Source organism: Carcharodon carcharias, chromosome 8 (genome assembly GCF_017639515.1).
Source record: "Carcharodon carcharias isolate sCarCar2 chromosome 8, sCarCar2.pri, whole genome shotgun sequence".
NCBI lineage: Eukaryota > Metazoa > Chordata > Chondrichthyes > Lamniformes > Lamnidae > Carcharodon > Carcharodon carcharias.
In genome coordinates, this window is record NC_054474.1 from 46,133,764 (window position 1) to 46,160,827 (window position 27,064).

Consider the following 27,064-nt stretch of genomic DNA (forward strand, 5'->3'; position numbering starts at 1 on the left):
GTTTACAGTCATTTAAGATCAGAACTTTGTGCTGGAATAATTATCGAGGATAATGTTGAAATTTCAGAGTATAGTTTTACAGATTGACTAGGCTGGTAAATTAACTTCACATTCTGCAGTAGGAAGCATCCAAAGATAAAGCCATACTGGTACTTTATGTTCATTATAGTGTTTAATTTTCCGTATACATTCATCAGATACAATATAAATATAGATTACTTTATTTTCAGGGGAAAACTGTACTAAGTGGTGGTTTGGATGCGCTTGAATTTATTGGTAAAAAGACCATGGATGTTATTGCAGAAGGAGATCCAGGATTCAAGAAGACAAGAGAACTAATGTACAGAACAACCACATTGTCTCAGGTATTCTCTAAACTTCAGCAGTGACTGAAATAAAATCATTTTTTTTATCAGTCTTGCAACATGTCACTTATATGGCAATTTTTGATCATTTTATATACAAATGTGCAATGATATGACTGCTCCTGCAATAACATTATAATGCTATTGATCATAGTTGTAGTCCAATGAAAGCATTGAAGTAGTTTATGCAGGGGTATGATTGTTTATGGAATAACATGTTTGTAAAATCAAGTTTTCAGAGCAGACTGTTGCAGGAAGTAAACCTGTCTGACAACTTCCAAAAGTCTCTTTTTAATACTGAGTATTATGGAAGTATTGGCTATATTTTTGAGTTCAAATTGTGGTTATGTCTTCACTTTTGTGGAAATAAATACATATATGAAATGAACATGTGCTGAAATTGATTATATACTGAAGTTTATGGCCTACCTTTTTTGGAAAGTAGATAGTAAAGGGGCTGTTCTAGATTGCAAATAGGAATGAGGTGTGATGGGGGGCTGGTGATATAATTTAGTAGAATTAGAAGGGTTGTCTATCCTCCATTTAAAGTCCATTCTAATAGCCCATTTAGCACAGTTTGTACATTGGAGACATTCCCTGAATAGCACTACCTTGTTTTAGCATACCTTGAGTATGCTCAGCTCCTTCTGAAACCGAACTCCCTCCAGCTCGCCGCTCCCCTCTCCCGCACCCTCCCTCCTCACCGCCTCCCTCTCCCATGCCCTCACTATGAGGGAGAGGGAGGGAATGGGGCAGTTGGCAGGAAGCAGCAAGCAGGAGGGTCAGTGAGTGGGAGGCTCGTGGAGGGAAGAAATTCATGGCAGGTTCAGTGAGCGGGAGGAACATAGAACTTAGGAGCAGGAGTAGACCCGTTTGGTCCTTAAGTCTGCTCTGCCATTTGATAAGATTATGACTGATCTGGTTGCAATGTCAGTCCATCTTCCTGTCTGCTCCCATAACCTTTGACTCCCTTGTCAATAAAAAATGCACCTTACTCCGATCGGGAGAGGCGTCAAGCAGGAAGTGGTGAGCTTGAGGCGGGAATGAGTTAAGTAGAAAGAGTTAGTAGGTGTATGTAACTCTTTCGAGTACAAACACGTTTTCCATCTGTTCCTATTCAGATGAAATTACATTGTTTCATAGTTTGCCATGGTGAGATTTCAACTCTTGATCTTGTGGTTATGGTACTGGGCTTGTAACCCCTTGGCTATTTAGGCCAAGCTAGTAGGTGTAAGTAAGTATAATTTTGGCCAGTTCATTTCAAGGCAGCCAACAGGTTTTTGTAATGTATTAATTGCAGATCAGGAACACCTTATTACATGTTTTCTTATGGGAAAGTGATTTTCATTTAGGTCATTTTTAGGAATATATTAGGAATACTAATGAACGGATTGTTGTCGTGGGAAGGGATGGTATTTTCTGAGCGGGTAATGTGTTGGAATATTGGAAGGATTATCTAGAGATTTTACAGTAGCAAGAGGGGCATTCTAGGGCAAGAGCTTCCAAGGACTGACGATCACAGTTGGATTGCCACTCCACTCCTTTTTTCCTGCCTGAGTTGGGAGCTGCACCTTTCTCGCCCGATTTACCGATGCAGGTTGGGTGAGAAATGTGCAGTGCAGCGGGTTCCCAAGGCCTTCAGTGCGGGTAGCAGTGTCTGGGAAGTGTAGCCACACCCCTTTTTTATGTCTGTGGTCAATTGTGGGGCAGGGTTCGGGTGGTCAGTTAGGGATTTGTGTTCAGTGAGGCAGGCAGGCATATGATGGGTTGGGGGGTCAGGTGGTGAATGGGGAGTGTTCATGTGGTCAGCCAGGGGTTGGCTGGGTGGTTACCCGGGGCTGTGGTCGGATGTTAACTGGGGGTGTGTTAGTCGTGGGGTTGGGGGTGTAGTCACCAGGACTTAAAGATAGTCGGGGTGTGGACTGCTACTCGGGGGTGCGGTGAGGGGGGGCATGAGGTCATGAGGTCATGGTTGTGGTCAAGGGGTCCAGTGGAGGGTCAGGTGGGCTCAGTTACTAATAGTTATCCACGATTAGAAGTGTTTTTAATTCTTCTAACTTCTTCTGGGTAATTTTTCTGGTAAGGCAGGTGGAATCATCTGAAGTCTCTGATTTAAATCGTTCCCAGTGCAGGGTAATTGTCCATCGGAAGTTTGAACTTCCTGGGCAATTGCCATGCAATCCTTGCATGGGAAACCACCACCACCACCACCACCATTCCCACCCGCAACACAGACAGCAGACGTTCTGGGCCCTGGTGTCTTGGAGTACAGGGGGCTGTGCAATGGGAATGTGTGGCAATAGGCAGACGTAGCATTGGTATGATTGAGAACTGATATGGTGCTGATGAGTGTGGGAATATTGGTTGTTGGAGTACTGCTAGGAATATACCTGGAAAAGGATAGCACAGAGGAAAGCACTAAGTCTGTATTTGCAGCTGTCACTCAGGGACTGAACATGCTTTTTAACATTTTAAAGAAGTTATATATTGAATTTTTATTTTTGTACCTGCCAGCCCTTCCAAACATTCTCATTATATTTGTGGAACTGATGACAAATATCAGCATGCTGATAATTTAAATATATTTTAGCATTTCTTCCTGATCGGCTGAATAGTATAAGGTGAGATGGATGCTATAATCCATGGTAACTTACTAAATTTCAAGTGTTTTGAGTTAAATTGACGTTAATGTGTTTAATTGGTTTTTGGAGTATTCAATTGAATTCTAAGCAGATTTGAGATAGATTTTTAAGCCTGTGAGGAACTGGATGGAAATATCCCTAAATCATCATATTTAAAGGTTTCTCAGTCAAATTCCTCTCTCATGTTTCTTGATCCAAATTGGAACATGGATAAGACAGAAAAAATGATGGTTAAATCCTTAAACCATTGTACAACTCACTTTCTTGCAAAGCCGAGGATCTTGAAGTTGATTATGCTTTATTTTTCTCTGCGTAGGTTCTGCGAGAGGCAAAAGAAAGAGAACAGCAACAAACAGCTGATGAGGTTTCTGTGGATACAGAAAAGAAAGCTCATTATGGAATGTTGTTTGATGAGTTTCAAGGTCTATCTCATCTGGAAGCTTTGGAGATTTTGTCAAGTGAGAGTGAAGTAAAAGTAAATAAGGAACAAAGAAATTCAACTTATATTATTTGCATGTTTCTTTAATGTCATTGCCTGTAATTTGCATTAACTCTGTATCCAGTTCCCTAATGTAGAGAAGCGTACTTTACTAGAAATCTGGATCACCCAGATTACAATATGATATATTTTGAGATTACTAACTAAAATCTCAATTTTGTATGTATTACTTTACACTGGACATAATGTTATGATCCCAGCTGATGTTACCACTGGACAAGCCTGATTCCAGGGCGGAACCCAGCTTGATAGATCCCAACTTGTATTTGTTTGTTTAGGTACGTGGCGAGGGGCTACTGGACAGAATCACCGGAGTCAGCTAATGATCTTTTAAAAAGCATAAAACATTTATTAAACAAGAAAAGATGAACTATATTACAATATTCCTTCACCCACAACTATACCTTTACAGATATATACAGCTTTGTAAGGATAGCACAAGTTACAAAAGCTATCTTATACTCTAATGTTCACAGTAAGTACAGTCCATGTAAACCAATTGATGACCTGTGGTTAGACACACCACTCTCTGAAACCAAGTGACAAATGCCACCCCAGACAGGTGCTATGGATCTGTCCTCAACTCCTCCCCCAGACGCTTGTTACACCATGAGCCAATCAGTCTCACTGAACTCCATCTTTCACACGTGGGTTTCCAATCTTCGCTTTCCAAGAACTCACCTTGGAATCTTCTCTCAAGCCAACACTTTCTCTCAGACTCCTTCCGCAAAGGTTCACCTCCAGGGTTTCGAACTCTCCTTCCGATGTTCCTGTCCCCGGGTCACCACATACATTCAAGCTTTCTTCCATGCACACTCTCTCACCAACTCAGCTGTCAGCAGTACACCACAACTTCACATGTCCACAGCAAAGAGTTACAGATCTTTGGTTGCCTCTATGGATCTTCTGACTTTTCACAACCCTTTATCACTTGAAGCTTGGAGCCTTTCTCTCTGCTCTTTACTATCACTTCCACAGAGCAGGACATTTTCCAGGTTCCTGTCCTTCCTTTTGACTAGAAGGTGGCCTTGGGACTTTCTCCTGTTCCACTCCCCTGGATTTTGGAGACTTTCTTCTTTAGTTTTGGATTTACTATCTGTCCCTTTTGCTCCAGTCTCTCTCTGGCAGTTGGTCAACCAACTTTAGTTTGGGACTGGCTGTCCACTCCCAGGCTGCTTCTGCCTGGCAGCTGTCTTCAAAACTGAACTCAAAAACTGCTGTTTCTCGTTTCTTCTGTCTGTGTCTGTGGAAGGGACCAGCCTCTGGACCCCTGTTGCTATGCAACAGCCCAGTTTTTCTACTCTTGTGTTTGCTTAACTTCTCTTACAGCCTAAACACTCACTAGAAATGCAGGGACCTTTTAAAGTGAAACTAAAACTTAACTTGACCTTTCCTTAACACACACATACAGAAGTACAAATCAAACTTAAACATTCAAGCTAAAACTCATTCCTAACACCCAGAAATACAAATATAAATTACTTAAATTATTTTCATTTCCTAACAATAATAAATGTATCTAAGTTCTGGTCTATGTCATGCCTTCAAAGTCCTCTAAATATTTATTACTTTATATACATAGATGATTATCTAAAATTTACATTAAAATATGGAAATTGATTTTGGTTATCCAGTGCTGACTTGATTATTTATCTAGATCTATTCACCATGTATGTGTGGACTGTTCATTATATTCTGTAGGTTAAATCAGTACTGAATGCCCTGACTGGAGAAGATTTGGAAAAATTAAAGGAGGAGTTGGCAGCTATTAAAGAAGCCTTTTATTTGGTTGAATTTGATGATGAGGATGAAGAAGAGCATAAAGGTGAAAAGAAAAATAATTTCTATATCAAAAGCAAAATACTGCAGATGCAGGAAATCTGAAATAAAAACAGAAAATACAGGAATACTCAGCAAGTCAGGCTGCATCGGAGGAGAGAAACAGAGTTAATTTGCAAGTTGATGACCTTCTGATGCTGCCTGACTTACTGAGTATTTCCACCATTTTCTGATATTAATTATTTTTGTGTACTTTTTCTCTGTTCAACTTATCATTCAGTTAGTGCCTACATGTTCCTGATAACTCCTTTGTAACCTTTTATTAAGGTTATTCTGACCTAATTTTAAGAAGTAGAATTGGATGTTTTTCTGTATTTGTTCCAAATAGCCTTTCACTCTTAAATGTCAGCAGTCATTTTAACATTGCATTGTGTTATAAATAGATTACTTACTAATGGGCTTTAAATTTCTTTTTAAAGTAAGTTATAAAATTATAGCTATAAATAGCCATTTGGTAGTACAGAATTTGAGTATTGCTGAAAGAAGATACTTTTTGTCAAAGCTTTTTGACTTGCACTCATCAGGACAATTTGCAAGAAAATACTAATGTCCTGATGAGCGCAAGATGAAAAACTTTGACAAAAAATGTTTCTTTCAGCAATACAAAAGTATAACTCCCCTCTTACACAAATAAACCAACAATAGAGGAATTATATAAGTGACTGCTTAAATGGTGGCAAAAACTGCAGTATTGGAGTCAATGTTGTAGCACAAATGGTGCCAAAGAGCTGCCCAATTTAGTCCCACACCCCAGCTTTTTCCCCCCATAACGCTGAAAATTAGTCCTCTTCAAGTACATGTCCTGCTGCCTTGTGAAAGTTCCTACAAAATCTGCTTTCAACACCCTTTCAGATAGTCTTCTAAATTTTATCTTTTTTCATGGAGGGTTGTTTCCCTCCTTCCTTCTATCATTCTTTTTAAAATTATTTTAAATGCATAACTTCTGGTTACTGACCTTGTCAGAGGAAACTGTTTCTCCCTCCTTGTTCCATTAAACAGGGGAGGCAGCAGCAGAGTGGTATTGTCACTGAATTAGTATTCCAGAGACCCAGGGTGATACTTCAGGGACCCAGGGTTCAATTTCCATCAAGGCAGATGGTGAAATTTGAATCCCACAAAAATCTGGAGTTAAAAGGATGATGATGACTATGAAACCATTACCGATTGTCATAAAAAACCACTAATGGAAATCTGCCGTCCTTACCTGGTGTGACATGCAACACCAGACCCACAGCAATGACTCTTAAATGCCCTGGAAACAAGGCCGATTAGGGATGGGTAATAAATGCTGGCCTAGCCAGCGACACTCACATCCCATGAACGAATTTTTTAAAATCCTTCAATTTTAGATCCCTCCTTAACTTTCTATTCTCAAAGGAAAACAATCCCAGCTTCACCAGTCTTTCCACATAACTGAAGTCCTTCATCCTGGTGTCACCCTATTACATCTCCTCTGTACCCTGACATCTTTGCAAAAGTGTGGTGACCACAATACTTCAGCTGAGGCCTAAACAGTGATTTGTAAAGGTTTAGCATAATGTTCATGCTCTTTATATATTCAGTGCCCCTATTTATTGCACTACCTCACATTCATCAGCTCTTATTGTTACTTCAAATAACTCAATCAGGTTAGTCAGACACGGTTTGCCTTTAACAATTCTGTGCTGCCTGTCACCTATTAACCTATGCCTCCCCAAGTGAGTATTAATTTTGTCCTTGACAATGGTCACTGACATTAGACTGGCAACCTAGGTTTACTCCTCTCTCTTTTTTGAAAAGGGTGTAACTTCATTAATTCTCCAATCCTTTGTTACTACACCATACCCAAGGAGAAGATTCTGGTCCAAGCTTGTTCTGTCTTCATCCTTGCTTCCCTTAGCAACCTAGGATGTATTTTATTTAGACCTGGTGGCTTGTTACTTTGAGTGTTACTGCACACAACATTAGCATGCATTTGCCTGGTTATTATGGTACTTGTGAGTTTATATCACAACATGGAAAGTTGTAAATCTGGATTGATTAAATTAAGTAATTCGTGGGCCAGCTGCAGCTAAAATGACCTTGAACACTGCTGGAATATTATAAAAATCCAACTGGTTGATGACTGCCTTTCAAGGAAGAATTTGCAACCTCCGTTTGGGTAACATGTGATTTCAGACCTGGTATAGGTGTGATTTGAGTCCCTCAATTTTAATGTCATTTAATGCATTGACTCTTAGTGCCCTTAGAGCAAACCAGGATGGGCATTAAACACTGCCTTGCCAGTGTTGTCCTAGAATGTTTTTTAAAAACAGGTTTACCACTTTCGACAATTTCTTTGATTGGCCTTGCAGGGGATGATGGGTCTGGATTTGTGAAAGAACTGTCTGATTTATTATCGGAGCTGAATATCACTGCAACGCCTGACAAACTGGGCAAAGTAAGTGTACACTGATTTGATTGTGTCATCAAAACCATTTAATTTAATCAGGGTACTTCTTCATAAGATGCAGTTCTTTTGAATATTGTGGAGTGATGGTGGTGGTAGTGATGATTCAATAATAACAGTATTCCCAGTGTACACAATGGGATTTTCAGTTTTTGATAGGGTCTTAATCAGTTAACAAAATGAACTTACCAAGTAACCATTTCCAAGCCAATTTAATACACACTTACTGGCATTTTCATTGCAGTATTATTACACTGTGCTTCAGAGGATAATTGTGTGTTTCCTGCCTATATTGCAGAATTTGCTCATTGTGCGTTACTATTTGTGGGAAATGCTATTAGATTGGAGCACTTTTTGAAAGCCAGAAGAAATTCTGGGCATTGAAAACTCAAGTTTCAACAAGTTAGAAAATAATTTTGTTACCAAGATTAAAAGCTGATGGTATATTCAAAATTATAGCATTTTGATAAGCTGAATACAGGAAAATATTGATACTGGATGAGGAGTCAGTAACTAGAAGGTATAAATTTAATATCACTAGAATGACCAGAGGTTAAGAGCGTTTTTTGCAGGGACCAAGCAAGGACCAAGCAACTAGATCTTTCAAAGAGCTGACATCAAACCCAATGAGCCAAATGACCTATTTCTATACTCATAAATACTATGAATCTTCTGTTTTTACACATTTTTTAAAAATTGCTAAGAAGATGTCAGTACCTCAAATAGAAAATAAAAATCACAGAAATAAAATCAAGTAAATACTGGAAACATGCAACAGATCAGAGTACAGTAAAGTCAGGCATAGACCCTTCATCGGAATCAGCTTTGCAACATCAGATGTGTTGAACTGAACTGGACTAGCCATATAAATACTGTGGCTACAAGAGCATGTCAGAGGCTAGGACTCCTGCGGCAAGTAACTCACCACCTGACTCCCCGGAGCCTGTCCACCATCTACAAGGCACAAGTCAGGGGTGTGATGGAATACTCTCCACTTGCCAGGATGAGTGCAGCTCCAACAACACTCAAGAAGCTTGACACTATTCAGGACAAAGCAGCCCACTTGATTGGCACTCCTCCCACAAATATTCACTCCCTCCACCATTGACGAACAGTGGCAGCAGTGTGTACCATCTACAAGATGCACTGCAGAAACTCACCAAGGCTTAGGCAGCACATTCCAAACCCATGACCACCACCACCAAGAAGGACAAGGGCAGCAGATACATGGGAACATCACCACCTGGAAGGTCCCCTCCAAGCCACTCACCATCCTGACTTGGAAATATATCACCGTTCCTTCACTCTCGCTGGATCAAAATCCAGGAACTCCCTTGCACCGTGAGTGTGCCTACACCACAGGGACTGCAGCAGTTCAAGAAAGCAGCTCACCACCACCTTCTCAAGGACAACTAGGGATGGACAATAAATGCTGGTCCAGTCAGCGATGCCCACATTCCGTAAATGAATGTTGTAAAAATATGTACTATTGAGAAAATAAGCATTTAAAGTGGAGTTGTTTTTCTTTAAAAGTCAAGAAACTCTTTTAGCATGTCATGGCCATAGTTTTATTATACTATAGTGATTATGAGTTTATGTTCTTAAAAAAAATACACATCCATTGAATGATCCAAATGATAATCAATAAAATTTTGGTTACATCAGTTTCAGAGGAGGAGAATAATTTCCCATTTTAGGTACGAAGCATTCTTTGGTAACATGTAACATAGATACATCACTGTACCCTGCCTCAATGATTTGTTTCACCTTCAAACTCAGGAATAGTTATCTTCTACTTCTTTTGGTTATACTGAATAATTAAAGACTTGCATCTGTTTCAGGCCAGAAAGCATGCACATGATCGTTTAATTGAAGTGAATTTTATCTCGCCTGTGCAAATAGAAGAGATTTCAGAAGATCTAGAGAAGAAAGGACAGAGTGAAGGACCTGATGACTTGAGCAAAGATCACAAATTTTCAATTGAGGTAATAAAAGATGCTTTTAAAGTTCCTGGAGGACTGGATTTCCAATATTGGTTAGAGATTTAGAAATTGCTTCCATAATATTACAGGAAAATGTTTAACACCTGAATACAGCATGCCTACATCCCCTATTTTAACTCTGACCATAACCTATTTCTTTTTGTATGAGTTAATATCTCTGCTAAAATAGGAGATGTTTTACAATACCTAAGCCTGCTAGTCATTGCTAGATGTAATGTGTTGTTCAGGTCAGGAGCTGGGGCAGTTGGTCATTTGAGTCACTGTTAGAAGACAATGTGGGTGCCTGTTGTTCCAACTATCATCTCAGCAAGGAACATTTCTTAAGTCTTAGCCAGACTGTAACTCCAATTCAAAGTTGATGATTGCTTTGAAATCAAAGAGAGGAACTTGGAGGGAGCATTCATAACAGAATTTGGATTGCTTCTCTCAGATCATACCACCTGTTAGCATATTGCAGCATGGTACTAATAAAGATCACAGTAAATCTACAACTAGACTCCCTTAGAGGGATGCAGTAAAAAATTAGCTTTTAACAAATTGGCACACAAGATAACAGAATGCTTTCACAGCCGAATTTTGCTACCATCACAATGTAATGTTTTTGCATAAGGAAACAGTTGATAAACTGGGTTCCATGTGGCTCAATTTTATCTGTCACAGCTTGCTATATGAAGCCAAATATTATATTGGCTGAGTATTCTTGTTTAAGACATAGAGTATGGTGATGCTGCATAATGACCTGAAAAATTACGCTTGCTATGAGCTACTTAGAATGTCATTAGCTGTAAATTGACAAAAAAACAAACGCAGAAAGTACATATCAATACCAATTGGAAGTTTAAGTTCAAATTACAAGCCAGTTAAATATTGTAATCAAATATTTAACTAAGTGGTAGTTAAAGTCATGTTTTTATTAAAAAAAATGAATTTATCTGCTGAGTTCAAGATTTTAGTCTGTTTGATCCTGGAAATCCGTTTATGTACAAGACCAGTCAGCATTCTTATATATAGTCAGCATTCTTGATTACTAAAGTGGTGGTTAAAATCATGTAAAAGAAAAAAGAATTTATTTACTGAGTTCAAGATTTTGGTCTGTTCGATCCTGGAAATCTGTTTATGTACAAGACCAGTCAGCATTCTTGATTACTAAAGTCTGTTGAATTACATTTTTTTATTAAAAAGCTTGTGCAGGAGCAATGCCAGAGGACAGCAGCTAGTTAACAAATTCTGGTTCATTATGTACTATCAAAATAACAGCAAGGATAAAAGATATGAAAGTCATATCCTTTTAATGATATGAGTATTAATGACAAACAATCGACCTCTCTGGCATTAAAAATTAGCCATTACAAGTGAGACATCTCATTCCTTCAAGGGGGAATTTTTAAATTTTTTTGCTTTTGTAGGTTTTGAATTTTTCAAGGAGATTTAAAAAATTTCACTTCAATTTTCTTTCTTTTCCTTTCTTTCTCTTCTTTTTCTTTTAGCTCAATCTTTCTTTCCCTCTCTTTATTTCTCATTCTGTACCTGACTTGAGATTGAATTCGCCCTCCTTCTCCATCCTTCCTGTGTTTAGTTCTCAGTCCTTAAATTCCCTTGGTTAAGGAGAGAACCTGTTGGCTGCCCTGTTCACTCAGATCCAAGATGGTCTGTTTCTCTCGTTGTGACTTTGTCAGCTTGGAATTTTGCACAGCTTTATGGGAAAGACATTTTTGAGCTGGAGTCTAAGACCAGCTAACAACAAGCTCTGTTACCTGCCATACTACAGCACATTCTGGCTCAATGTAATTGCTGACTTAGATAGGCTTCCTGAGTCAATTGTGAGTTGGCAGTTTACTGACGTATTAAGCATTTGAATATTGTAACAAGAAAATGGCACCGCTGGGTGACAGTTGTTAATGAGTTTCCTGTCGAAGCAACTCTGTACAATGTGTTGTCTTGATCCCACAAATGTTTAGAAATATATTCAGCAAACAAATGCAATATGATGGCATTGCATATTAAATAAGCGTGTTTGCTCCATCTATCACCGGAACAGGCAGCTGACTCTTTAAATGTCCACATAGTCTTGGAACATGTATGCATCAATGCATAGGATTCTTGTACTGCAAATAAATAAACTGTGCACCTTAAACTTAAGTTGTATTTTCATGTGTGATTTGGTAGTTTTCCCATCTCCTGCTGCATGGTATTCAGCAGGGAAGACAAAGATTTGTAATCAGAATCTCAATGTCATGAGGGTTTCCATTAAATCTTATTACCCAATAAGTATACTGAATTCTGGTTTAACTACAATTCTTGGTTTTAAATATGTGAATTTATTTTGGGGTTGGGGGGGCTGCGGGGGCAGTACACTGCTTGTCCTAATCTCAGAATTTATCATATGTCTCTGTGTAATTCACAGAATATCCATGCATCTGCTATCAGAAGCCTGGCGGAACTCACTGCTCGATCCATTGAACAGTTCCATAAAGTGGCAGTACTCATTCTTCACAGTCAGGACAAAGATGCAGGCACATTGGACCGTGCCAAAACTCTGTCAAAGTATGAGATTTTAATAATGTTACAAAAGTAAAATGCTGTGGAAATCTGAAATAAAAACAGAAAATGCTGGTAATACTCAGCAGGTCAGGTAGCATCAATGAAGTGAGAGAAAAAGAGTTAATGTTTCAGGTCAATGACCTTTCATCAAAACTGAGAAAAGTTAGAAATGTGATAGGTTTAAGCAAGTGAAAGAGTGGGAGGGAGGGAAAAGAACAAAAGGGAAAGTCTGATGGGGTAGAATGCAGGAGGGATTAAATGACAAAAGGATTGGTGGTGCAAGGCCAAACTGAATGGTAATAGGTCAAATAACGAAACAAAAGATGTATTTAGAGGAGATGTAAATGACAGAATGATGAGCAGCTGCTGTCCAGAAGCAAAATAAGAGTAAAACCAAAACCTGCAAAGAGAAAGGAAACAAAATGGGTGTTTTGTGGAGTGAGGGATAGGTGGCGTTGGTGCAGAGATTACAATGTAAAATTGTTCAACTCAATGTTGAGTCTAAAAGGCTATAAAATCCCTAATTGAAAGCTGACTTCTTGTTCCTCAAATTTACCTTGGGCTTCATTGGAATTCTGCAGGAGGCTGAGGACAGAGAAGTCAGTGTGAGAGTAAGATGGAGAATGAAAATGACAGGCGACCGGAAGCCTGGGGTCAGGAATATGGACTGACCTGCAAAGCAGTCACCCAGAGCGGTTTCCACAGTGTAGAGCAGGCTGCATTGTAAGCAGTGAATACACTAAATTGAAAGAAGTACACATAAATCACTGTTTCACCTGGAAGGAGTGTTTGGTGCCCTGGGGCAGTGAGGAGAGAATAAGTAAAATGGTCGGTATTGTATCTCCTGCACATGCATGGAAAGGTGAAGTAGGAAGAGGATGGGATGTTGGGGTAATTGAGGATTGAGGAAGCAACAATGCCTTCAGAATGCTGGAACGAGAGGGGAGGGGAAGATGCATTTGATGGCAGCATCTTTCCAAAATTGGTGAAAATGGCGGAGAATAATCTGTTGAATACGGAGGCTGGTGAGGTAAAAGGTGAGGACAAGTTTCTGGGAAGGAAGGGAAGGGGTAAGCGCAGAAGTGCTGGAAATGAGACGGACAAGGTCAAGGTCCTTGTCAACCATGGTGGGGGAAATCCTCAGGTGAGAAAAAAGGAAGGCATATCTGAAATGTTGATATGGAAGGTTGTATCGTTGAACAGATGTGACAGATGGAGAAGCTGGGAGAATGGAATAGAGTCCTTACAGGAAGCAAGGTATGAGGAAGTGAAGTCGAGGGAGCTGTGGGAGTCAATTAGCCTATAGTGAGTATCGGTTGATAGCCTATCTCCAGAAAAGATGACAGAAAAGTCGAGGAAGGAAAGGGAAGAGTTCATAGATGGACAATGTGGAGGTGAGAAATGTGTGGAAATTGGAAGTATTGGTAGAATTTGACAATTGAAAGGAAGAGCTGGAAATGGCATCAATGCTATCATCAATGTACCAGAAAGAGGTGAGGGAGGGGACCCGACTAGGACTGGAACAAGGAATGTTCCCAATATCCTACAAAAGCCCAACTTAACTAGGGCCCATATTTGGAGGAATCTACATCCTCACACCTCACTTCCTGTAACAATCCCATTTCAATCCAGTTTCTCTGTCTCAGTCACATCTTTTCTGATGGTGCAACTTTCTATATCAGTGCTTCTGATATGTCCTCCTTTTTTGTTCAGCCGAGGATTTTCCCCACCATAGTTGACTGGCCCTCAACCATATTGCGCACCTCTCCACTCACCCTTTCCCATCCCTCCCAGAACCATAAAAGAGGTGGCTAGCTAACTTTTTGTGACTCATGCACTAGAACGCCCAGATCCCTCTGCACCTTGGAATTCTGCAGCCATTTTCCATTTAAGTAATACTAAGTTCCCTACATTCTGCCTCCCTCCCTTTTATTCAAGAAGGGACGGAGGCAGAAAACAGGAAACTATCGGCGAGTTAGCTTGATATCTGTCATGGGGAAGGTGTTAGAATTGACCATTAAGGAGATTGTAGCTGGGGACTTAGAAAAACTCAAGGTAATCGGGAAGAGTCAGCATGGTTTTGTGAAAGGAAAATCATGCTTAACCAATTTATTGGCGTTCTTTGATGAGTAACATGCATTGTAGATAAAGGGGAACCCCTAGACGTGCTGTACTTGGATTTCCAGAAGGCATTTGATAAGGTGCCACATCAAAGGTTATTGTGGAAAATAAAAGCTCATGGTGTAGGGGTTAATGTATTAGCATGGATAGACGATTGGCTGGCTGGCAGAAAACAGAGAGTATGCATAAGTGGGTCTTTTTCTGATTGGCAGGATGTGACAAGTGGAGTCCCACAGGGGTCTGTGCTGGGGCCTCAGCTTTTTACAATTAATGACTATAATTTAGATGAGTGGAGTGAAGGCATGGTAACTAAACTTGCAGATGACACAACGATAGGAAAGTATGTTGTGATGGGGACATAAGGAGATTGCAGACGGATATAGATAGGTTGAGTGAATGGGCAAAAGTATGGCAGATGGATTATAATGTGCGAAAATATGAAGTTGTTCACTTTGGTAGGAAGAATAATAAAGTAGAGTATTACTTAAATGGAAAACGGCGGCAGAATTCTGAGGTGTAGAGGGATCTAGGGGTTCTAGTGCATGTCACAAAAAGTTGTTATGCAGGTACAGCAAGTAATTAAGAAGGCTAATGGAATGCTATCCTTTATTACGAGAGGAATGGAACATCAAAGTAAGGATGTTATGCTTCAGTTGTACAGGGTATTGGTGAGGCCACACTTCAAATATTGTGTGCAGTTTTGGTCTCTTTATTTAAGGAAGAATGTAAATGCGTTGGAGGCGGCTCAGAGGTGGTTTACCAGATTGAGACCTGGAATGAGCAGGTTTTCTTATGAGGAAAGATTAGACAGACTGGGCTTGTTCCCTTAGAGTTTAGAAGAGTGAGGGGTGACTTGATTGAAGTATATAAGATCGTGAACAGCCTTGACAAGGTTGAACCGGAAAGGATGTTTCCTTTTGTGGGTGAGTCCGGAACTAGGGGCACCGTTTGAAAATTAGGGGTTGCCCTTCTAGGACAGAGATGAGGAGAATTTTTTTTCTCAGGGTTGTGCAACTTTGGAACTCACTGCCTCAGAAGGTGGTGGAGGTGGGATCATTGAATATTTTTATAGCAAAAGTACATAGATTCTGGTTAGACAAGGGAATCAAAGATTATAGGGGTAGATGGGAATGTGGAATTCGAAACACAAACAGATCAGCCATGATCTCAATGAATGGCAGAGGGGCATGAGAATGGCCTACTTCTGATTCTATTTTGTTTGTTCATATATTGAACAGGTCATCCTCCTTGCCATTTCTGCCACAACCAAATGCATCTTCCCCTCCCTTCTCTTATAAGCATTCCGAAGAGGCCGTGTCCTCTGTGACACCCTGGTCCATTCCTCAATCTTTCCAAACACTCTGCCCCCTTCCCACGGCTCCTTTTCATGCAAGAATGGTGGATGCAACCCCTGCCCTTTTATCTCCTCTTTCATCACCGTCCAAGGCCCCAAACAGTCCTTCCAGGTAAAACTGTGATTTACGTGTACTCCTGTCAATTTAATATACTGTATTCATTGCTTAAAATGCAGTCTTCTCTACATCAGGGACACCACATGCAGGTTGGGTGACTGTTTTTTGAAAAGCACCTCTGCTTAGTCCACAAGTATGACCCTGACCTTCTGGTCACCTGTTATTTTAATTCTTCACCCTTGCTCTCACATCAATCTCTCTGCTCTGTGTTCTGCAGTGTTTCATTGAAGCTCCATATAAGCTTGAGGAACAGCACCACATCTTTCAGTTAGGCACTTTAGAGCCTTCCAGGCTCAATATTGAACTCAACAATTTAAGACTGTAATCTCTGCCCCCAACTTGTTTCCTTTTTCTTTGTAGATTTTAGGATCTCATTTTATCTCTTGTTTTGGTTTTTGGATGGCAGCTGTTTATCATTCTGCCGTTCACACTTCCTATAGACAAGCTTTTTGTTTCTTTATTTGTTCCATTACCACTTCCTTTGGCCTACATCACCAACTCTTCTGTCATTTAACCTGTCCTGTCTTTCACCCTATCTCAGATCTTCCCTGTTTTTTTAGCCTACCCCCTTTCACTTATTTAAAATCTATTACATTTCTATCTGTTCCCAGTTTTAATGAAAGCCCATCAATCTGAAATGTTAACCCTGTTTTTGTCCCCACAAATGTTGCCCGACCTGCTGAGTACTTATAGAACTTGTTGTTGTTATTCTATGAAATTTTAAACCACTCCCAGAATAGAAGAGGTTTATATGGCATTTTTAAGTTGAAGTGCATGTGCTTCAAAGTAGAATATTGTGAGCTTCATTCCCCAAAATGTTACTAGATGCAGTAGTGAATGTAGAGGAAAATGAGATGTTGATTTGCTTTTGTCTGTTTTGCACTGCCATCCCATTTTCACCTCTTAAAAATCTGTGTGTCAGGAAAATAATACCACTAGAAAGGCCCATAACATTTTAGACTTTATAGGTAAGGGCATAGAAAGTAAACAAGCAATGGAACACTTTTACAAAAGGGTGGTTAAGCCACTTCGAGTGCTGTGTGCAGGTTTGGACAACCCATTATAGAAAGGACACTAAAATTATAAGTAGCATAAAACATAATCTTTAAAAATGTCATAATTTTAGCATAGCTTTCTATCTTGTGAATGACCAAATGCTTTTTGAGACAACCTGGGATACTAATCTGTCTATCACATCATGGTTAATTCAGCATAGCGGAGCTGCCTGTAATCAGTTTTTGATGGAATGTATATATTACAGCATTCCACCTTGCAAGTGGAAGTAAACTGATAATATCCAACTTTTCTCTTCTCATAACTCTCCTCATTTATTATCCCATGTTGGATTATCCCTCCCTCCCAAATGGTTGATTGTGAAGAAGATAACATACTTTTTTCAGGACCAGGAGGAAGAGAGAACAACCTGGGAAAATTTCAAGGGCAGATGTTTTCTTTTGAATTGTTGAACATTTTTTCCTAACTCCAGTTTCTGTTTACAGAGTGACCATTGTCTTATGTAAGGAAGTGGCTGCTCTTTCTAAACAATTTACCTCCTGCCTGACAAGAATGGGGGTAAGGAATTGAGTTTTTTCCTCTGATGCAGAACTTTAAATCAAGTTATAAAATCTGTTGAAGTGGCTGGAGATGTAGTATAGAAATTACAACACTGACTTCCCAAATAGATGGCTGTCGGTTACGTCCAGTGAGATTCAATCAGCTTATCATATTTGGGGCATTTTGTTAAATGAGCTTCATTATCAGAACTTTGTAACTTGGAAAAGGGAGAAAAAAATTAAATGTTCATCTGATGTTGCTGCTCATGTGCTCTTTCACAACTCAGCAGTAATAATGAAGCCTGCAATCAGGATTTCACTCTCCTTTCGGTTAAATGAGAAAAATTATATATGCTTCCTGTTTCTTGGCTATGACTTAGGTTTCTTAATTTAATATATTTAATATATTTTTACTGTCTTTTTTTCCAGTATTTATCTTTGAAGGTTTTCTTTAGACACACAAAATACCTTGCTCTGTTTTCTTTACAGGTTAAAGAGAAGGTAGAGGTTCTTAATCCATTAATTACTGGAGTATTTTTGGAGGTAAATTTTATTTAAATCAATTTACACACACTAATTGTTTAAACTCATCACATATAAACCAAAATGTCACTCCATAAGTATCAGATTGGCTCAGTGGTGTCACTCTTGACTCTGGAATCAGAAGATTGTGAATTCAAGCCCAATTCCAGGACCTGAGCACATAATGTAGAGTGACACATCAATGCAGTTCTGAAGGAGTGATACATTGGTGGAGGTGCTAACATTCAGAAACGAAACTAAGTTAAGGCCTCACCTGCTCACTGAGGTGTGGGTAAAATATTCTGAAGCATTATTTGAAGCAGGGGAGTTCTGGCCAAAAGTTATCACTTGACCAACACCACCAAAAACATGCCAGGGTAAATGGTCATTTATCTCATTACTGTTTGTGACCTTGCTGCGTGTAAGTTAGATCCCTCATAATAGCAGTAATTACACTCTGAAAGATGCTACATAAATGCAAGATATTTATTTCTTCTTTCTGCTTGATCATTTAGTTGAAATCCAAACCATCCAGTTAAAAGTCAAAGTACCTGGGAAGTACCAAGGATCAGAAGGACTTTGGTGTGTATGTCCACCGGTCCCTTAAGGTAGTGGGATAGGTAGATAAGGTGGTTTAGAAAGCTTATGGGATACTTGCCTTTATTAGCCAAGGCATAGAATATAAGAGCAGGGGAGGTTATACTGGAACTGTATAAAATGCTGGTTAGGCCACAGCAGGAGTATAGCATGCAGTTCTGGAATCTGCATTATAGGAAGGATGTGATTGCACTAGAGAGAGTGCAAAGGAGATTTACCAGGATGTTGCCTGGGCTGGAGAGTTTTAGCTATGAGGAGAGATTGGATAGACTGGGGTTATTTTCCCTAGAGCAGAGGAGATTGAGGGGGGACACGATTGAGGTGTATAAATTTATGAGGGGCATAGATAGGGTAGATAGGAAGGAACTTTTCCCCTTGATGGAGGTATCAATAACTAGGGACCATAGATTTAAGGTAAGGGGCAGGAAGCTTAGAGGGGATGTGAGGAAGAATGTTTTCACCCAGATGGTGGTGGGAATCTGGAACTCACTGCCTGAAAGGGTGGTAGAGGCAGGAATCCTCGTAACATTTAAGCAGTATTTGGATGTGCACTTGTGATGCCATGGCATACAAGGCTATGGGCCTAGTGCTGAAAAATGGGATTAGAATAGTTAGGTACTTGTTTGACCGGCGTAGACTCAATGGGCTGAAGGGCCTTTTTCTGTGCTGTAGACTTCTATGACTCTATGACCAAAAGTAATTATTTTCTGTTGAAGATTGTTTATATGTTTTATAGAAAATCTAGCACTCTTTGGAAGCAATTTTTAGCTCAATGTCTCCATTGACAGCATCAAAAAGAATATGATGAGTCATTTCATCTTATTGTTTGGGAGATTGCTCTGTACATAAATTGGCTGCCAAATTTACTTGCATAAGTGATTACACTTCAAAGATACTCCATACCAGGAGGATGTTTCCACTTTCGGGGGAGACTAGAACTAGGGGGCACAGTTTAAGAATAAGAGGTCTCCTTTTTAAGATGGAAATGAGGAGAATTTTTTTCTGAGGGTCATTAGTCTGTGGAATTCTCTTGCCCAGAAGACAGTGGAGGCTGGGTCACTGAATTTATTCAAGGCAGAGTTAGACAGATGTTTGATAAACAGGGGAATTGGGGGTTATGGGGAGGCAGACGGAAAAGTTGAGTTGAGACCACAACCAGATCAGCCATGATCTTATTGAATGACAGAGCAGGCTCGAAGGGCCAAATAGCCTACTCCTGCTCCTAAGTCCTATGTTCCTACATTCATTGGATCCAAAGTGATTTAGAACATCCTAAGGACATGACAATCTACATAAATCCAAGTTTTTTTTTATTGAAGCTAAGTTTCCATAACACAAAAATATTGCTCGTGCATTCTGTAGAAGTCTGTAAATATATTTGTCTACAGCAAGGCTCATATATACAGCAGGTGCAAATGGAATACCATAAAGGATATTAGAAAATTAAACAATTTGCCAAAGGAGAGAATATCCTTTTGAGACATGGCACAAAATATGCAAGTTAATTTAAAAAATAATAAAATCATTTATTGTCCGCCAGTGGTCCATTGCCTTCCATCTTAATTGTTTTCCAAATCAGTTGTTTTAATAATTGTGAATTACTAAATGATGTGTTTACATGCATCTAACTTTTAATATTTCACCCTGTGAAAGCTTGCAATGTGCATCTTCCATTTTTGCCATTCTGTAACAGCACCATGAAAGCTGACTGCTAATTTAAACAACTGCTCTGTGTAAGCCAGCCAATAGGAGAAAAGATAAAATTATTCATAGGACCAAATACGGAAGGTCACTGCAAGTTGTGTGAAATGCTGTCCTTGGAATACAAAATTCTGTCAGCTCTTGACTTCCTCAATATTTGTTATCTGTGACAACTTTGAGGTTTTTAAAATCCTAGCTTGATCACAACTTCCTCATTTCTCTGGTCTTCTCTCAGTTGCTACTTCTGTGGTATCTGATCATCAATATTGATCCTTCACTAGTTTGGTTATAAAAGAAAGCTTAGAAGAAAGAAAAACAAGGCTTGCTAGCATTCAATAAAGGCTCTAAGATCCCAGCATTATACATGTAAAGTTCATCTAGTAATTCAAATGAAGAGGCAGGATTGCAAATCTCACCTGTTTATCCTTCTGCTGCCATGCTTGTGAATATGTGGAAGTAATTATTTTGGCCAAATCTCTCCCCAGCATTTTGTAACATGTTTAAACTTCTCTTCCAGGCTTCTAACAGTGCAACTTACATTCAGGATGCATTCCAGCTCCTGCTTCCAGTTCTTCAAATGTCTCAAATCCAGATTCGCTTGGACACCACTACACACTGACTGGCTTAATTTACTTGTCTGATATGAAATCTTCATGAATTTTATGCCAAAAACTTACCTAGCAGTGTGGATTATTTTAGGATGCATTTTGCAACAATCAGAGTTATGTTAGTCATGGATTCTGAGGGGAGGTGAAGTTCAACGGAGGGAAGAAGAAAAAGTCCCCCCTCAGAATAAAAAGCTTCAATGAATCAATGAATCCAGCTTTTAAAAAAAAAAATGTTTTCTCTCTTCAGTCCCATTTCTGCAAGAATGTACCATGATATTCAGATATTAAAGTCCAGCATATGATCTGATGCTCAGATTTTCTTAAAATCAAACCTTTTGTCTTTGAGTGACAGCTTCATGCTCCTTGTAATTAATTGCCTCTAAATTTATTTTTCAGCACCCAGTATAAAGTAATAGCTATACATAACAAAAGTTATTTTCATTATTATCTTTTTACAGTATGAAATATTAATTTGGCATTGCTATATAAATTATGAAGTGCTGTCTGTACTTGGGTAAAAGTAAAATTTTTGAGACCAACTTTTTAGGCCTAAAGTCATCAGCTAAACTTTTAACACGGGTAACTTTTTCGAGGGGTTGACTTGTGCTTGATTTGGGCCTAAGTGAAATCTAAAATAGACCATCGTAATGGAATAAAGTAAAAAAAAATTTAATAACATTAAAGCCTTCGTATTATTAACTAACATTTATTTATTTTATAACATTACAAACCATAAATAAAAACAAAATTTAAATGTATAAATGTTTTAAGCATTTACAATGAAACCAAATCATTAATATCGTCAGGATTATACTTTGGTTTTGAAATTGTTGGGCTTTGTTTCCCTGAAAAACTGGGGTCAACTTTTACGGGAGGTATATGAAAAATTACATTTTTCAGGCCAAAATTATGGGGTCAACTTTTACATGAGATCAACTTTCATGCAAATATAGATGGTAAAGGAGAATGCATGAAAGTGACCGAACTGTAGAAAAATACTGTGCCACCAGTTTTTTTTTGTTGTGCCAGGCTGACCATTTAACTAAATGCACTTTTAGGTAATCTGTATTTTCTTATCGTGTACCTCAAATATTTCAAAGAAATGCAATGAATTACTTTGAATTGACATGTAGATAAATACAAAATCCATGCTGAGAGAAGTTCAGGAGAGCATTGTCCATTTTTCATTCAGATGAGTTGTTATACCAAGGTCTGATCTGTCTGATTCTATAGTTCAAGCTCTCATAGCACTATTCAAAGAGCAGCAGGGAGCCATGTCAGTTTCCTGGCTGACATTGTTCCTTCACCAATACTTTTAATAGATAAGCTAGTCTCTCACCTTGTTGTGCCACAGCAACTGCAGTTCATTATACTTGAAATGCAATGGCACATTGACTGGCTTTTGATTGAAATATGCGTTTTGTGGTATGTCTCTATGTAAGACAAGAAAATGCAAGAGGTTGTTTTTACATAACCTATATTGATATCAACCCATAATTAGGATAAAGTATATTTGTAACAGCAACATTAAACTGTTATTTGCCCCCTTCCAACAAAGGATAAAAAGGCTTTTGAGTTTTGAAACCTGTTCTTTTGCTGCTCTGTTGTCTAGTTATGCAACACATTTATACTGTATTGTCTTAAATTGAGCACCAATAAATTATTCAACTACAACTGCAGCAGTATTGTATATATGCATCCAGATGTTGGATGATACTTCATTGTCAGTTATTTGGGTTCCTATTCATTAGCTGTTGCAAATTAAAGTGGCTGGTTCCCTTAACTGAGCCCAGTATTGCCTGGAGAAATTTGTATTTACTTAACCTTACTTTCAATTTCAGGAAGTTTGTGGTCGCCAAGGAATGCAGGGAAATGCAAAACTATTTCATTTATTATAAATATTTTGCATTTTCATTTAATGTCTGTCATACCTAGTGATGATGTATGTTTCCATGGCTTCATTTGTTTCCTTTGTAAACAAAACACTATCAGAACTTCATGATTTATTGGACTTTATCTTGTTTTCATGACTTTCGAGAATCCGTTCTTCATGACTTAAAAAAATGATTGCTTCAAATCAACTTATTTATGTTCAACTTGTAAAATGGAACATTATGTAAAATTCTTTTTTGTAAAGCTTTTTATATTACAAATGGATTGTGGTAATCAGGAAATGATAAATTTATTGGGGCTTATCTAGTTTATTAGCCATTACCCAGTAATAATGTGCAAAATATGCTTAGCGATAAGTCACTGAATGTAGAATTTATTCCATGAGCAAGTGTCATTGAATAAATCAGTTGTGTGCTGGTTATAATTGGAGTAAATTCTCCAGTTAATGTCTGCCATTAACTTATACATACCAGCTGTATTCTGAGTCAAAGTCAAGTGTCGTCTTCAGTTGGAGGAGAAGTTGCAGCCAGGGGATAATTGGCCCAAACTGCATAATTGTAGTGCAGTGCCTATTTTTATATTCATATATTGTATTCTTATATGTTTATATGTCCAATACAAAATATAATAATTATAAATATAATAGAAATTGTTTCTATAAAGAAAAAACTTGCACTTATAAAGTGTCTCTCACAACCTCAGGGTGACCAAAGCACTTTATATCCAATTAAATACTTTTAAAGTGTAGTTACATTTGTTCTGTAGGGGAATATAACAGGCAATTTACACACAGCAAGATCCCACAATCACCAAAATGACCAAATAATGTGTTTCTGTGATGTTGGGACTCTTCTGCTTTCCTTCAGGTGCCATGTGTTCTTTTATGTTCACCATGAGAGGCAGACAGGGTTTAACATCTTATCTGAAAGATGGGACTGCTGAAAATGCAGTACTCCTTCAGTAGTACATTGTAGTGTTGGCCTAGATTGAATGCTCCTCTCCAAAGTGGGACTTGAACCCACAAACTTTTGAGTTAGGCAAAAGTGATACCTCCATCAAAAGTCAAAAATCCTCAGCTAGCAACATTTCACATTCAATATGGTGTGACTGACTGGGCAATATTTGTTATGCAAGCAGAAACTGAAAAACCAAAACTATTCATCGCAACATTTTATTGATCATTATTAGACAGTACAATAACTTGCAACTGAAAGCTAATGTGATTCCTACCCTGAACAGATTACATAGTGAGTTATGTTGACAGGTCATCTTATGCATTAATCTTCTGCACTATGTCCTACCTTGGTACATTCTTTAGAAATAAAAAAGATCAATAAACTTAATTTTAGAATGCCAGTGCATGAGTTAAGAGAGTTAAATCAAGAGGTTCAGTTAACAGTAAATTGGCAGACTGGCGTAAATGTTACACTTACTAATTTGTTACTGACAATTTAAAATTGAGCTGAACCAAAATGAGCAAAAAATTCCCATTAAGCTAACTATACAGGAGAAAGTAGCTCTACAGCTAAGTAATTCATAGCTATTAACTTGTTGCTGGTTTTAAAAAAAATGCTTGGTATTCAACAAAGACTGATCATATGTGTATGCCAAAAGGTTCTCATAAAATTCCATAGCATCAATGGCAAATGGAATGGATCTCTTTAAAGATTACATCCAGACATCTTTAATATAATGTTTGGTCTCTTGAGTGAAACTACCGAAAGATGTCATGTTACAGAAAGTTTTCAGCTCTGAACTCCTCACTCTGTGTCCAAGCTTTTTACTAAGTACTAAGGCCTATAGAAAGAGAATACTCTACTGCTTCAGTCCGGATTGGATCTAAATCCAGGTTTCAAAAGTAAAAGGACAATGTGTCACTTATTCTTCTATTTAATAATTACATTCTCACATTGAGTAAATTAGTAGCAGCTCAGAATTCTGGGTGGTCCAGATAGTATATTAAAGCAACCAAGGGTTTAAGCTTCAATCCTGGCGCATCTTACTGTATATCTTTAATTGTAAATTTAAGTTTGTTCCTCTACATTCAGAGTCAGGATTGAATATTGGTCAATTCACTTTAAATCTGTAGGCGCCACTTCGGTGGCCATCAGCTAAAAGTAATAAGCAATTTTAGCTTCATAGCAGAAATAGTGTACCTACATGCACTGTATAGCTCAGTCAGTATGTCATGTTTTTCATGATTTATGTCAGTTTGGATGATGTGCCAGGCAGGCCACTGTTTTCTATGTTAGCATTTACAGTGAGGGATAATAATCTACTTTAAATTGTACGAACGATCCTAGAAGATTTCCTTCCTGGTAATGTAATATCAGTCTCAACAGTCAAAAGGCAGTCTGAATCAGACAATAGCAAGTCAAATTAGTGTTTAAATACCTGATATAATATCTCAATCATTACCATATATAATACAGTATACGCAACGTAGTGCCAAATTGGTAGTTGCAAAAAATAACATGGCAATGTGGTAGAAGTTAAATCTTGAAACAAAATCAATACAATTAACAGAACTACATAACAGATACCCAATTGAAATATTTAAGTTCAAAATTAAAATATCACGTTAACATGTCCATCTATTTACTCTGTGAAAGTGTAGTCTTTCAGAAGAAATGAAAGCTTACTTATCACATTCAGATCTGATGATGATGCATTTCAAACGTTTCTGTGGCAGATTATCATGAATATGAACATGAATGTCACCATGTAATTTATGAAGCTCAAAGACAGACTGAATTGTACTGGACATAATGTCAGATGTGTTACGTGAACTGATTCCAACTGTTCCTTTATGGACCTGCGATATTAGTGGAAGGTTTTCCACTTGCAGCTTATCAGGCAAATTGCTGCTCTGTGGTTCTTCCTTGATTTTTTTAAATATATTGCTGGAACTTGAAACATCTTGTAAGTTAATTATGTGAGAATTTCCAATCACATTCCCAGCACTTTCGTAATAATATAGATTAGAGTTGACTGTAGCATTTAGGCTGAAATTCTGTGCAGATTGAGTCAGAATGTGCTGTCCCCCATCAGACAATTCTGAGTAGTAGTTAGTATTCCGAAGATTTCTATCACCTGATAGTTGAGGAACCTTCATTGGAGGAACTTGAGTCTCCATGAGTTCCTGAGTTGATGCTTCATTTGGGCTATGGTTAGTGAAATGCTTATCATTGGGTAGGGTGCCCATTTGTTTTATGAGTTTTGCCATAGCTCGGAGGGTGTTCTTACCAGTTCTCATGTTTCTATACCATAATGAATAAGATGGATTGTACATGTAGTTTGGGGCAATATAGAAAGGAGATTCTGGATTTTGCATATCAGGAGGGCGCTGGTCAGCATACATTTTGTAGGCTTTTATTGGATCTCGTTCTGGGTTAGAATTTTTATACACGCGTAGCCGAAATGCACATACATCATGAAAATTATCCCCAGTTGCAGATTTTGTTTGCCTTTCCCAATACTCAAGGTATTCCAGCCCTGCCAAATCTATACATAACTTGACATCTCCCCATTTTAAATCATATTGTTCCTTGGGACTTAAACCAAAGTATATGCTGATATTGAAGAAAAGCATGTGAATTAATGCAGCTGGATCATGGAGTCCAATGGCTCCACAGTCATACAACTTATTTAATTCCTCCTCTGTTGGTGCTTCTGTACGGTTTGGACGATTTCCTTTACCATCTTCCTTAAGTTGCTTTTGCTTCGCCTTCAGAGCAACTTTTGTTTTTTTGAACTGGTTTCCCGTTCCTTGAAAGATGGAATGGCCATATTTGTGACGTCGCAACCACCGGTCAATGCTACCCAAAATTCCTCGTAATGAACTGGGTTCAAATTCATCTCCATTCTTTTTACGTATGGAGACAATAAAATCTGCCAAGATGGAATCAAGTGTGTCAAGCTTTATTTCATCTATTTGTCTGGTCTCTCCAATGGAACTGAGATATGAATTCAGTAGCCTCACGTCCACAAGGGTCTTCCTTAGTGTATGTTGATTTTCAGGTTCTGCAAGAGTTTTGGCTCTATCTTCTTCAGACACTGTCACATATGTACTAGTACAAGGTTGTTCAGGAGTCATTTTTCCCATTCCTGCCCCCCTTCAATATAACTTTGCATCGGTGTAATACTTTTTGGTAATGTCTGAGGAGAGGTTTAAAATCACCTGGACAGGCAGTTACCAGGTTACATCCACCTAACCGACGACATTTTACAGCACTGCCCCCAACTTCCCTTCCCTTCGACGTCAATGAATGAAGGTTACC

The 27,064-nt window shown here is 38.5% G+C and overlaps 1 protein-coding gene across 8 annotated transcripts in view; it reads left to right on the plus strand.

The window, feature by feature from the left end:
• fam114a2 (family with sequence similarity 114 member A2) overlaps positions 1–23,205 on the plus strand; it is a 31,869-nt gene extending 8,664 nt beyond the window's left edge. For all 8 annotated transcript variants that reach the window (XM_041193063.1, XM_041193058.1, XM_041193060.1 and 5 more), the window contains 9 exons: positions 231–365; positions 3,324–3,482; positions 5,208–5,331; positions 7,679–7,764; positions 9,615–9,758; positions 12,181–12,320; positions 17,410–17,482; positions 17,953–18,006; positions 20,801–23,205. In XM_041193063.1, coding sequence (XP_041048997.1) covers positions 231–365; positions 3,324–3,482; positions 5,208–5,331; positions 7,679–7,764; positions 9,615–9,758; positions 12,181–12,320; positions 17,410–17,482; positions 17,953–18,006; positions 20,801–20,902 — 1,017 coding nt within the window. In that variant the 3' untranslated portion in view covers positions 20,903–23,205. The remainder of the gene's footprint in view (positions 1–230; positions 366–3,323; positions 3,483–5,207; positions 5,332–7,678; positions 7,765–9,614; positions 9,759–12,180; positions 12,321–17,409; positions 17,483–17,952; positions 18,007–20,800) is intronic.
• The last annotated feature ends 3,859 nt before the right edge of the window (positions 23,206–27,064 follow it).